The sequence below is a fragment of the Rutidosis leptorrhynchoides genome, chromosome 8 (assembly GCF_046630445.1).
Source record: "Rutidosis leptorrhynchoides isolate AG116_Rl617_1_P2 chromosome 8, CSIRO_AGI_Rlap_v1, whole genome shotgun sequence".
Classification (NCBI taxonomy): domain Eukaryota; kingdom Viridiplantae; phylum Streptophyta; class Magnoliopsida; order Asterales; family Asteraceae; genus Rutidosis; species Rutidosis leptorrhynchoides.
The window spans coordinates 4,546,936-4,557,995 of NC_092340.1; the positions used below are offsets into that span (position 1 = coordinate 4,546,936).

Below are 11,060 nucleotides of genomic sequence, written 5' to 3' on the forward strand. Positions count from 1 at the left end.
AAATGGCCTAAATCATTAATGATTACTTTCTTACTTTATGTACACAAATAAAAGATGAAAGAATCATAATAACAATAACGATGATTTATATATAAACATGAATAATAAAAAGAGTAAACTGTCAGATTTTGTTCCATTGTGAGAAAACTTATAACATTTCGGTCTTGGTTGTGAAGACTGTTTCTATGCCACTTCCACCTTACTAATGATTTAGCTCTTGCTTGCGGAGATCATTAAGATCAAAATACATTTGGTATAAAAAAAAATCATAATACACTACTTATGAAAGAGAACAGTATAAACACTTAGAAATCATCAATGTAAAGCATCAAATCCCTTAAACTGTTTTGTTCAAAGATATATGGAGTAGTGACTTATAGGGTAATGTTATTATTGCCCTTCTCTACTATGTTAAGCATAAGTCCAGCTCCCATTTAAATACATTCCAATCTTGTAACTTACCAAATCTATTATCACATGATTCACATCATATAAATAATAGGCTTAGAGTAATTTGATGGAGTGGATCCCATTAATTTTTTGGATCCTTACCCTTATAAATTCGAAACTTGTTAAGAATGGCATATGATACCTCACTAACAAACATATAACCAGATATACTTATTGGTGAAGAAAAACTTGTAAGTAAGTAATATTGTAATTGTATTTTGTATTAATAAAAGTGTTCTTTGTTAAGTTTCCCGGTTGAGCCTTAGTTTGTGTTTAAGTTCTTAGTGCACTTGTGTTGTTCTTATTATATGGCCGGCACTGCCGCCTAAGTGATACATGGTCGGTTATACCGCCTAAATGATATATGGTCGACACTGTCGCCTAAGTACTATTGTGCACTAAGAATTCATAAAATTAAAGGCTAATCAACGTCAAAGTGTTGGTGTAGTGAGTCTAGTATAGTCTAGATCCTCTATAGTGGGTGTGTTGGGCTCGTCAAAGCTTCCAACAATTGGTATCAGAGTGGGTCATTCGGGACCATTTCTAGTGGAGGAAATCGGTAAACGTTGGACGTTTACATCGACTTATTTTCACCAAGGCTCTAAGGGAGATTCTGTCGGAGCACAGTTAGGAACTGTGAAAGCTCATCGGTCAGGGACCAAGCTTATTGGACGTTGGACGTCATGATGGCAGATCTTGCAAGTACGAGCTGTGGAATCAAGAGTCTCAATAACCACAACTATGGTTATTGGCGGACTTGCATAGAATCCTACCTACAAGGACAGGATTTATGGGAAATAGTTGCTAGCAGTGACACAACGCCTCCACCGAAAGAAAATGCCGAAGCCTTGAGAAAATGGAACATCAAGACCGGGAAGGCTTTATTTATACTAAAGACTACGATCGAGGAGGATCTATTGGAGCACATCCGTGACGAGAAAACACCAAAGGCAGCTTGGGAAACTTTTGAGAAATTATTTTCAAAGAAGAATGAAGCACGCCTCCAGCTCTTGGAAAATGAGCTCGCGGGTATCTAACAAGGAAGTCTGTCTATTTCTCAGTATTTCACCAAGGCTAAATCTATTTGCCGTGAGATATCTCAACTTGCTCCTGAAGAGAAAGTGAGTGATGCAAGGATGAAGAGAATTATCATCCACGGCTTAAGATCCGAGTATAATGGATTTATAGCCGCTGTGAGAGGATGGCCTACTCAACCATCATTAATAGAGCTGGAGAATTTATTGGCTAATCAAGAGGCATTAGCCAAGCAGATGAATGAAGTAACCATAAAATACGGAGAAGAAGCACTCTTCACCAATAAGAAGAAAGCTATGTCTCGAAGACAAGAAGTGACGAAAGAAAGACATACATATGGAGGCAAAGGTCATATAAAATCAAAAAGCAATGCTTCAGGGGGAGCTCAACAAGGAAGAAAAGATCATCGCCAACAATATGGAGAGAATGATAAGAGAAAGAATGGTGAATGCTTCAATTGTGGCAAGAAGGGTCATTTTGCTCGAGATTGTAGATTCCCCAGAAGGCGAACTTTCGAAGGAAATGTGGCCGCCACAAGAGATGAGAAGAAAGAGGTCACATTCGAAGCATCCATTAATGAGGAAACATGGGATGCAGAAGCTGGACTCTCTGTTGAAGCTGACATAGATGATCAAGCTCTTACAACAACTTTAAAGTCAAAAATAAACTACAAAGATGATTCGATCATCGATTCTGGGTGCTCAAATCATATGACCAATGATGAGACGAAGCTGCAAGAAATGGATGATTACAAAGGAAAGAGAGTCGTGTTGACAGCCGACAATTCAAGGTTGTCTATTTCTCACATTGGAAAGACAATAATTCCAAGTGAAGGTGGATCTCATAAGCTTCAACTCGAGAAGGTGTATCTTGTCCCTGGCCTAAAGAAGAATTTACTGTCAGTACCACAATTGACAGCAGAAGGGAATTATGTGCTCTTTGGACCAGAAGATGTGTCCGTATTCAAGAGAGTGAAGGTGGTTGGCAATCCAGTTATGCATGGAAGAAGAATAGAATGTGTCTATGTATTATCTGCTGAAACAGCTTATGTGGATAGGACTCGAAAGAATGAGACGGCTGATCTGTGGCATGAACGTCTTGGGCATGTGAGCTACAACAAGTAAAAGGAGATGATGGTGAAACACATAGTAAATGGGCTTCCTCAAATTGATATCCGAACAGATACAATTTGTGCTGGATGTCAATTTGGTAAAGCTCACCAATTGCCATTCAAGGAGTCAGCGCATCAGTCCAAGACACCACTAGAGCTCATACACTCAGATGTCTTCGGCCCAGTGAAACAAACATCACTTGGAGGTATGAAATATATGGTGACATTCATTGATGAATTCTCAAGATATGTGTGGGTTTACTTCATGAAGGAGAAGTCGGAGACTTTTCTGAAGTTTAAAGAGTTCAAGAACAAGGTAGAAAGTGAGCTCAATACTAAGATTCGATGCTTGCGCACAGATAATGGAGGAGAATACTAATCAACCGAGTTCAATATCTATCTTGAGAAGCACAAGATCAGAAGGCAATTAACTTGCCCTAATACTCCACAACAGAATGGAGTGGCAGAACGTAAGAATCGTCATCTTGCTGAAACTTGTCGAAGTATGCTTCATGGTAAGAATGTACCAGGAAGATTTTAGGCCGAATGTATGAGGACGGCTTCATACGTGATTAACAGACTCCCACAAACAAAGTTGGGATATATTTCACCGTATGAAATATTATGGAAGATCAAGCCAACCGTCAACCATCTCAAGGTTTTTGGATGTGTATGCTACGTCTTCGTGCCAGATCATCTAAGAAGCAAATTTGATAAAAAGGCAATTCGGTGCATTTTTGTGGGTTATGATGAATCAAGAAAAGGATGGAGATGTTGTGATCCAAATACCGGAAAGTGTCATACTTCAAGAAATGTGATATTTGATGAAGCTTCTTCATGGTGGTCACCTCAAAAGATAGAGCTTCCAGAATCTCATGAATTAGAAGAAGGTCCAGAAGAAAAAGAAGAGCCTAAAGAGCATATATTGGATCCAATAAAAGAAGGAGAAGAGTCGTACTCTAAGGAAAAAAGTCCATGGAAAACTGGTGTACATCAATCTATATCCGAGGAGGTTCGTCCAAGCCAAAAGGAAGTCGAGGAGCATGCACAAGAATTAAGGAGGTCAGCAAGGCCGAGACAACCTAATCCAAGGTATGCCAATGCTGCTCATGTGGATGAATCAATACCTATTGAGCCTTGCACTTATGAAGAAGCAGCACAAAGTCAAGAATGGCAGAAAGCGATGAAAGAAGAAATTAATGCACTAAAAGAAAACCAGACATGGAGTTTAGTTCCAAAGTCAAAAGATGTAAAGCCAATATCTTTTAAATGGGTTTACAAGGTGAAGACTCGACCAAATGGCTCCATTGAAAGGTATAAAGCTCGACTTGTTGCTAGAGGTTTTTCTCAACAATATGGGCTGGATTATGAAGAAACGTTTAGTCCAGTGATGAAGATCACAACAATTCGAGCTCTACTAGCTTTAGCCGCTAGCAAATCTTGGAAGTTATGGCAGATGGATGTCAAGAACGCTTTCTTATATGGAGAACTTGACAAAAACATTTATATGGAGCAACCAAGAGGTTTTGAGAACAAGATCCATCCTGAGCATGTCTGCAAATTAAAGAAGACATTATATGGCTTGAAGCAGGCTCCAAGAGCTTGGTACGGGAAAATTGGTGAGTTCTTGGTACAAAGTAGTTTTACAGTTGCTCCTTCAGATTCTAGTTTATTTGTGAAACAAGATCAAGGAAAACTAGCCATAGTGCTAGTATATGTGGATGACTTAATCATCATGGGAGATCACTATGAGGAGATCCAAAGAACAAGAGAGAATCTGTCTATCAGATTTCATATGAAGGAGCTTGGAGAACTCAAACATTTTCTTGGACTCGAAATAGAGCAGAAAAGAGAAGGATTATTTCTGGGACAACAGAAATATGCGCGTGATCTTTTACAAAAGTATGGAATCCTTAATTGCAAACCTATCTCAACTCCGATGGATCCGAATACAAAACTACGAGCATATGAAGGAAAAAGTCTTCAAGATGTTACCATGTATCGAAAGATGGTCGGAAGTCTTATTTATCTCACACTAAGCCGGCCAGACATATCTTATGCAGTTGGAGTGGTTAGTCGATACATGAGCAATCCGAAGAAGCCTCACATTGATGTTGTACAACGCATCTTAAGGTATGTTAAAGGCACTATTAACTTTGGCATTTTGTACAAGAAAACAAAAGAATGTCACGTGACAGGATATTGTGACGCTGATTACGCTGGAGACTATGATACACGACGATCAACAACTGGATACATGTTTAGTCTTGGATCAGGAGTAATATCATGGTGCAGCAAGAGACAACCAACTGTATCCTTATCAAGCACCGAAGCAGAATATCGATCGGCAGCATCAGCAACACAAGAAATTACTTGGTTGAAGCAGCTAATGGAAGATCTTCATCAATCAACAGATTATCAAGTAAAGCTTTTCTGCGATAACTTATCAGCTATACGTCTAGCAGAAAATCCAGTCTTTCATGCGAGAACAAAACATATAGAAGTGCACTATCACTATGTTCGCGAGAAGGTCCTTGAAGGGGAGATCAAGATGGTGCCAACAAAGTCAGATGAACAAGTTGCAGATATATTCACCAAGAGCCTAAGTAAACCAAAGTTTACAAAATTCAGAGAATCACTTGGAATGGTCTGTAAGTCATCGTTGGAAGAAAATTTGCATTGAGGGGGAGTGTTAAAATGCAATGCAAATTTAGATAATATGGAATTAGTAATGTATGTAAATATCTAGATATTAAAATAAAGAAATATCTAGATATTAATGAGGAAAAATCTAGATGTTAAAATGTAAAAATCTAGATATTTTTATGTGGTAAAAATATCTAGATATTTATCCATGGAAAAATCTAGTGTGTAGAAGTTTTCATGGAGTAGTATAAATATGGGTGGTGATTTCATTTGTGAGTAAGTTGTGAAAAGAGTGAGTTGAGAAGTAGAGAAGAAGTGAGAAGAGTGTGAGTAGAGAAGAAAAACTTGTAAGTAAGTAATATTGTAATTGTATTTTGTATTAATAAAAGTGTTCTTTGTTAAGTTTCCCGGTTGAGCTTTAGTTTGTGTTTAAGTTCTTAGTGCACTTGTGTTGTTCTTATTATATAGTCGGCTCTGCCGCCTAAGTGATACATGGTCGGTTATACCGCCTAAATGATATATGGTCGACATTGTCGCCTAAGTACTATTGTGCACTAAGAATTCATAAAATTAAAGGCTAATCAACGTCAAAGTGTTGGTGTAGTGAGTCTAGTATAGTCTAGATCCTCTATAATGGGTGTGTTGGGCTCGTCAAAGCTTCCAACAGGAAATGATGGTTAAAGAAATCTGTCCAAACCTGCACCAATATAAGCGAAGAACAAAAATAATTACTCAAACAAAAATAATTTATAAGACCCTCAAAAAGTTAATTTTCGTCGACAATCTGAAAGAAGCTAAAAAGCAAACCTCACATTGGAGAATTCATCTTACTACATATAGGACCTGTAAGAATCGATCAAAAGCAAAATTCAACATGCCAAAGACTTCCTATCTATAATCTTCTTGCAGTAAAAGAATCACATTTGAATTTGAATATGAAGAAATAGGAGTGAACAAAATTAAAATAGTGAGTAATTAAAAGATAGTCCAATGTTTAGGTGAGTGATACATGAAGAGAAACAGGTCAGGCGTGATTTTTAGGGCAGTGAGTTTTTGCGCAGTGCAATAATACTCTGTATGCTTTTACAGTAATACTTCATAAAAGATACGAAGTAGTCAGAAACTTTATATTTTCAAGCAGACTAATAACATTAACATACATCAAAAATTTAATTTTTTTCTTTAACAATTATTAACAAATTTTAAATGGAAGATTTTGACATCAGTTAAATTAACAAAAACATCTTCAAATTATGATTTTTGGGATCTTTTGATGAAGAGCAAAACCCTAATTCATTTGATGGTGGCAGCGTGAAAATTCCAATTGGAAAACACCAAAGAAAAAGCAAAGCCTGAAATCCCTAATTTCTTTTTAGGGTGAGAGTAAATTGAGAAAATGAAGAGATGACTGAGACAAATTTCAAAAATTGGCCTGTTCCAACATCTCATAGAAGAAGCACGAGTGTTTGTATGCGTGTTTGTTAATAAAAAGACTGCAGATATGCAGATAGGAAAGATATATAAAAAAGGATATATATCGTTGATTTTTAGTGATTAAAAATCTCTTCAAAAAAGAATGAAACCCTAACCTGAAAGTGAGGTGTCTGTTAAGAAGCAGATGAAGAAATCGCTTGAAGATCAAGATGACTTCAAAAATAGCTTGAAGATGAAGATGAGTGAAGGTTTTTTTTACAATGGAAGATAGGTTTTGAGATGGATTTAGGGAGCGAGTTTCAGGGTTTGATAGCAGATGAAATTGAAAGAGGAGAAAAGGGTTAGGGTGAATACATGAAGATGAGAGTGGCGTGATATTTGAATATACATCAAAAATTTAATTTTTTTCTTTAACAATTATTAACAAATTTTAAATGGAAGATTTTGACATCAGTTAAATTAACAAAAACATCTTCAAATTATGATTTTTGGGATCTTTTGATGAAGAGCAAAACCCTAATTCATTTGATGGTGGCAGCGTGAAAATTCCAATTGGAAAACACCAAAGAAAAAGCAAAGCCTGAAATCCCTAATTTCTTTTTAGGGTGAGAGTAAATTGAGAAAATGAAGAGATGACTGAGACAAATTTCAAAAATTGGCCTGTTCCAACATCTCATAGAAGAAGCACGAGTGTTTGTATGCGTGTTTGTTAATAAAAAGACTGCAGATACGCAGATAGGAAAGATATATAAAAAAGGATATATATCGTTGATTTTTAGTGATTAAAAATCTCTTCAAAAAAGAATGAAACCCTAACCTGAAAGTGAGGTGTCTGTTAAGAAGCAGATGAAGAAATCGCTTGAAGATCAAGATGACTTCAAAAATAGCTTGAAGATGAAGATGTGTGAAGGTTTTTTTTACAATGGAAGATAGGTTTTGAGATGGATTTAGGGAGCGAGTTTCAGGGTTTGATAGCAGATGAAATTGAAAGAGGAGAAAAGGGTTAGGGTGAATACATGAAGATGAGAGTGGCGTGATATTTGAATAGCCTGAAATTTTTATCTGAAGCTTGCAATTTTTGAACAGTATCTGTTTTCAAGGAGCATGCGTGAAAATGGTTGGGAGCACTCTTATTATTGTTTTTTTTTTTTAAGCATTAATCTTATTAAAACCTCTAAAAAGTAATTCAAAACAAAAAATGTTTTATGACATCATCTAGGAGGCTTCTCCTTTTTTGTTTTTTCTTTATGATTTTTTTTTACAAAGGAAAAATCATATATATCACATCATTGTTTTAGACAAATATTAGAATAGAATAGATAAGAGTGATAGAATTTGTTAGTGGGTGGTGGTCATCTTTTATGAAGTTGGTAGTTAATTTTGATCTACATACAATTAAGCATATATTGTATTAATTTTCACAGTCGTTATAGCTATGATTTAAGGTAGAAGGATTTTCTTGTTCATGCTACTCGGTAGAGCGAATAATCCTACCTCATACTCTGATATACGCAACTCAACAGAATTATTTCCTAGGTATTTTCAACTCTTCCCTGACCACCACTAAATATTCGTCCTTGAAAGTTCAGGCTACCCGGTATGGCGAATAATCCGACCTCATACTCCACAGCGTAGCAGGATTATTCCCTGACTGTTTTCAACTTTTCCCTGACCACCATTAAATATTCGCCATTGACAGGATTAGAACCTGAAACTTCTTACAAGGAACTCATGGTCCCAATCACTGGGCTATCTTGTGACGGTTTAGCTTTAAAATTAGAAGTTTTTCTCTGTTCAAGCTACCCGAAAGAGAGAGTAATGACTTTATACACTGATGTACGCAACCCAGCAGGATACTCTCTCGCTATTTCTAATCCATTTCTGATTATCACTAAATATTCATCTTAAACATGATTTGAAGCTAAGATCTCTTGTAAGAAACTCGAGACCCGTCGTTATAGCTATGATCGATTTGTAAATTTTGTTTGAAGAAATGAAAAAAAAAATAAGGAAAATATTGGGAAAGATAGATAATGCATAACGAAAAAAAAAAATAAATAAATAAATAAAATACTCCGTATAATGCTTGTTTGCTTTCTAATCAACGTCACCTGGAATTGTCCAAATTACCCTTCACTTCAATTTACCGATCATGTGATCGTGTATGTATATATCGCTTACATATCTACCCACACTCTTCCTTTCTTCCTTCCTTCTTTTTGCTTTCTTTTCATCTTTAGATCCAGTTTTCAATTTCAATAATCAAAACCTCCCAATTCAATCTCTCATCTCAAGGTTTGGTTTCATTATTTATCAATTCAATTCAATTCAATTATGCTTGACTGTCCTGTTAATTGTATCATATCGAAAAAGTTTAGTATTGTAGTTTACTGTTTTTTTACAATTGCGTATATGATTTTATTACAATTATAATTAGTTAATTAGGGTTTTTCTTTCTTACTTTAATGATTGATTACGTACTTGCTTTGATTTCACGGATCTTTGATTTGATTCGTTGTGTTTGATTTGAATATGGTAAATCATGATCTGAATTCTGTTAGTGAATAACCTTATTTTCTTTTCAATCGATTAATATATCTGCTGGCTAATTTTCAGATCTTAATTATTAAAGGTACCAAAGTCAAATTAGTGCATATAGAAAGTTGTTAGTTTGACTAAATCAACAATTGTTAATTTGATAAATTATTTGATCAAATAATCACTGATCTTAATAAAGTTGTTGATTTGGTTTTTGTTTCATGTAGGTTTGCTCATGTGACTATCAGACTATGTGAGTTTGAATAAAATTTATATCTTGTTATTTGAGTTCCCAATTAATTTATTGTGTGAAACAAAGACGGTTGTGGAGAAGAAAAAGAATGATGCGCAGCGCTGGTTTAATGTGTGCTCGATCTTCCCTTACGCTTTCTCCCGTTCTTTCTGTGTGGGAATGTATTGTACGTAAAATGAGGTATTCGTTCAGACCCGAGTGGGTGTAGCAGCAGGGAAAAATAGTGACCCTTTCATTTGTTTAGTTTTTCAGTTTTATAGTAATAGATAGCAATAGAAAGAAGGGAATTAAATCCAGTTATAGTGACAATTTATACTTTTTCATTAAAGAAAGGAGTTCTAGATTTGATTAATTAAGAAAGTGTTAAAAAGTTTTAGTTCTTACATAGAATTTTAAGATATGGAGTGCGGTAAAGCACCATCCGTTGTTAGAAAAGCTAAGAAGAAGCAAGTGAAGGACGAACTGGATCGTATCAAACAAGCGGAAAAGAAAAAGAGACGTTTAGAGAAAGCCCTTGCAGCTTCAGCCGCCATTATATCTGAGCTTGAAAAGAAGAACCAGAAGAAGAAAGAAGAGCAACAGAGGCTTGATCAAGAGTGTGCTGCCATAGCTGAGGCTGTTGCTTTGCAAGTACTTGGTGAAGAACAAGACATGTTTATGCAGAAGGAAGAACATAGGCATCCATGGGGATATTGTTCCCGTAACATTGATGTGTTTGTTGGTGACAGTCATGCTAGAACGACAGCTAGAGTCGTTCCACACTCTCATCTCGTTGGGAGCCCGAATGGTAATATGGGTTGGGTTTCGGAAGGTTTTGGAGGAAGAACCAGACACGAATGGAATGGATACGGGTTGAGTGATGACGGGTATTTATTGAATCATGTTCAGGCACCGTATGTTGTGGGAAGAGAATGGGAATCGGTAGATGTATCACATGCTATATCTTCTCTCCAAATTGCAGATGATGGTGTCAATGCCTTTGTTTTCAACAGAATGATGAGAGGGTAAATGAATGCTTGTTCAAGTCTTATGTTTGATGTGATTGTGGGTTGTTTTGTGTCTATTTACAGAGATTATTATATGGTGCATTTTGTGTTCTTTTGATCTGGTTTCTTCTTGAAAACATCGTTTACTAGTGAAGTCAAATGCTGTTACTAGAGTGCTGATGTTATCAATATTACTGAATAACTTGTGAACTTATATGATAATGTAGTTGCTTTGATGTCTAATTTAATTTTTATTTTTATTTTTTTTTTTTTTTTTTTTGTTTTGTTGTTGTTGTTATATGTTCTTGTATTTCTCAACATAATGTCGTCCATACCCGTTGTTCATGTTCTTCGTTTTCAGGATGGACCTGATCTAGTTACGGTAATGAAAACGAGACAATGTAAACTAATGCAACCTGGGATCAGTTTCTTTGAAGTTAACTTGTATTATACAAATTTCATATGCAAAAGCGGCGATGTATAGTCCTTAAAATTCTTAAACCATTCATGTGTAACTTATTCGTGACGTAAACTGATATACATTTGAACAGTCTATCTCAGACTGAAATTTCATTTTCTTTCTATATATTAAAAAAAGGTAATATAA

General features: G+C 35.8%; 1 protein-coding gene across 1 annotated transcript; it reads left to right on the forward strand.

Moving 5' to 3' along the window:
• The first annotated feature begins 8,896 nt into the window (after positions 1-8,896).
• Positions 8,897-10,571, forward strand: LOC139862195 (uncharacterized). Its single transcript, XM_071850753.1, has 2 exons — positions 8,897-8,971; positions 9,442-10,571. The coding sequence occupies exon 2, from the start codon at positions 9,867-9,869 to the stop codon at positions 10,473-10,475; it is 609 nt and encodes a 202-aa protein (XP_071706854.1). The 5' UTR covers positions 8,897-8,971; positions 9,442-9,866; the 3' UTR covers positions 10,476-10,571.
• The last annotated feature ends 489 nt before the right edge of the window (positions 10,572-11,060 follow it).

Coding starts and splice junctions, on each gene's coding strand:
- LOC139862195 (XM_071850753.1), top strand. CDS start 9,867: ATGGAGTGCGGTAAAGCACCATCCGTTGTTAGAAAAGCTAAGAAGAAG.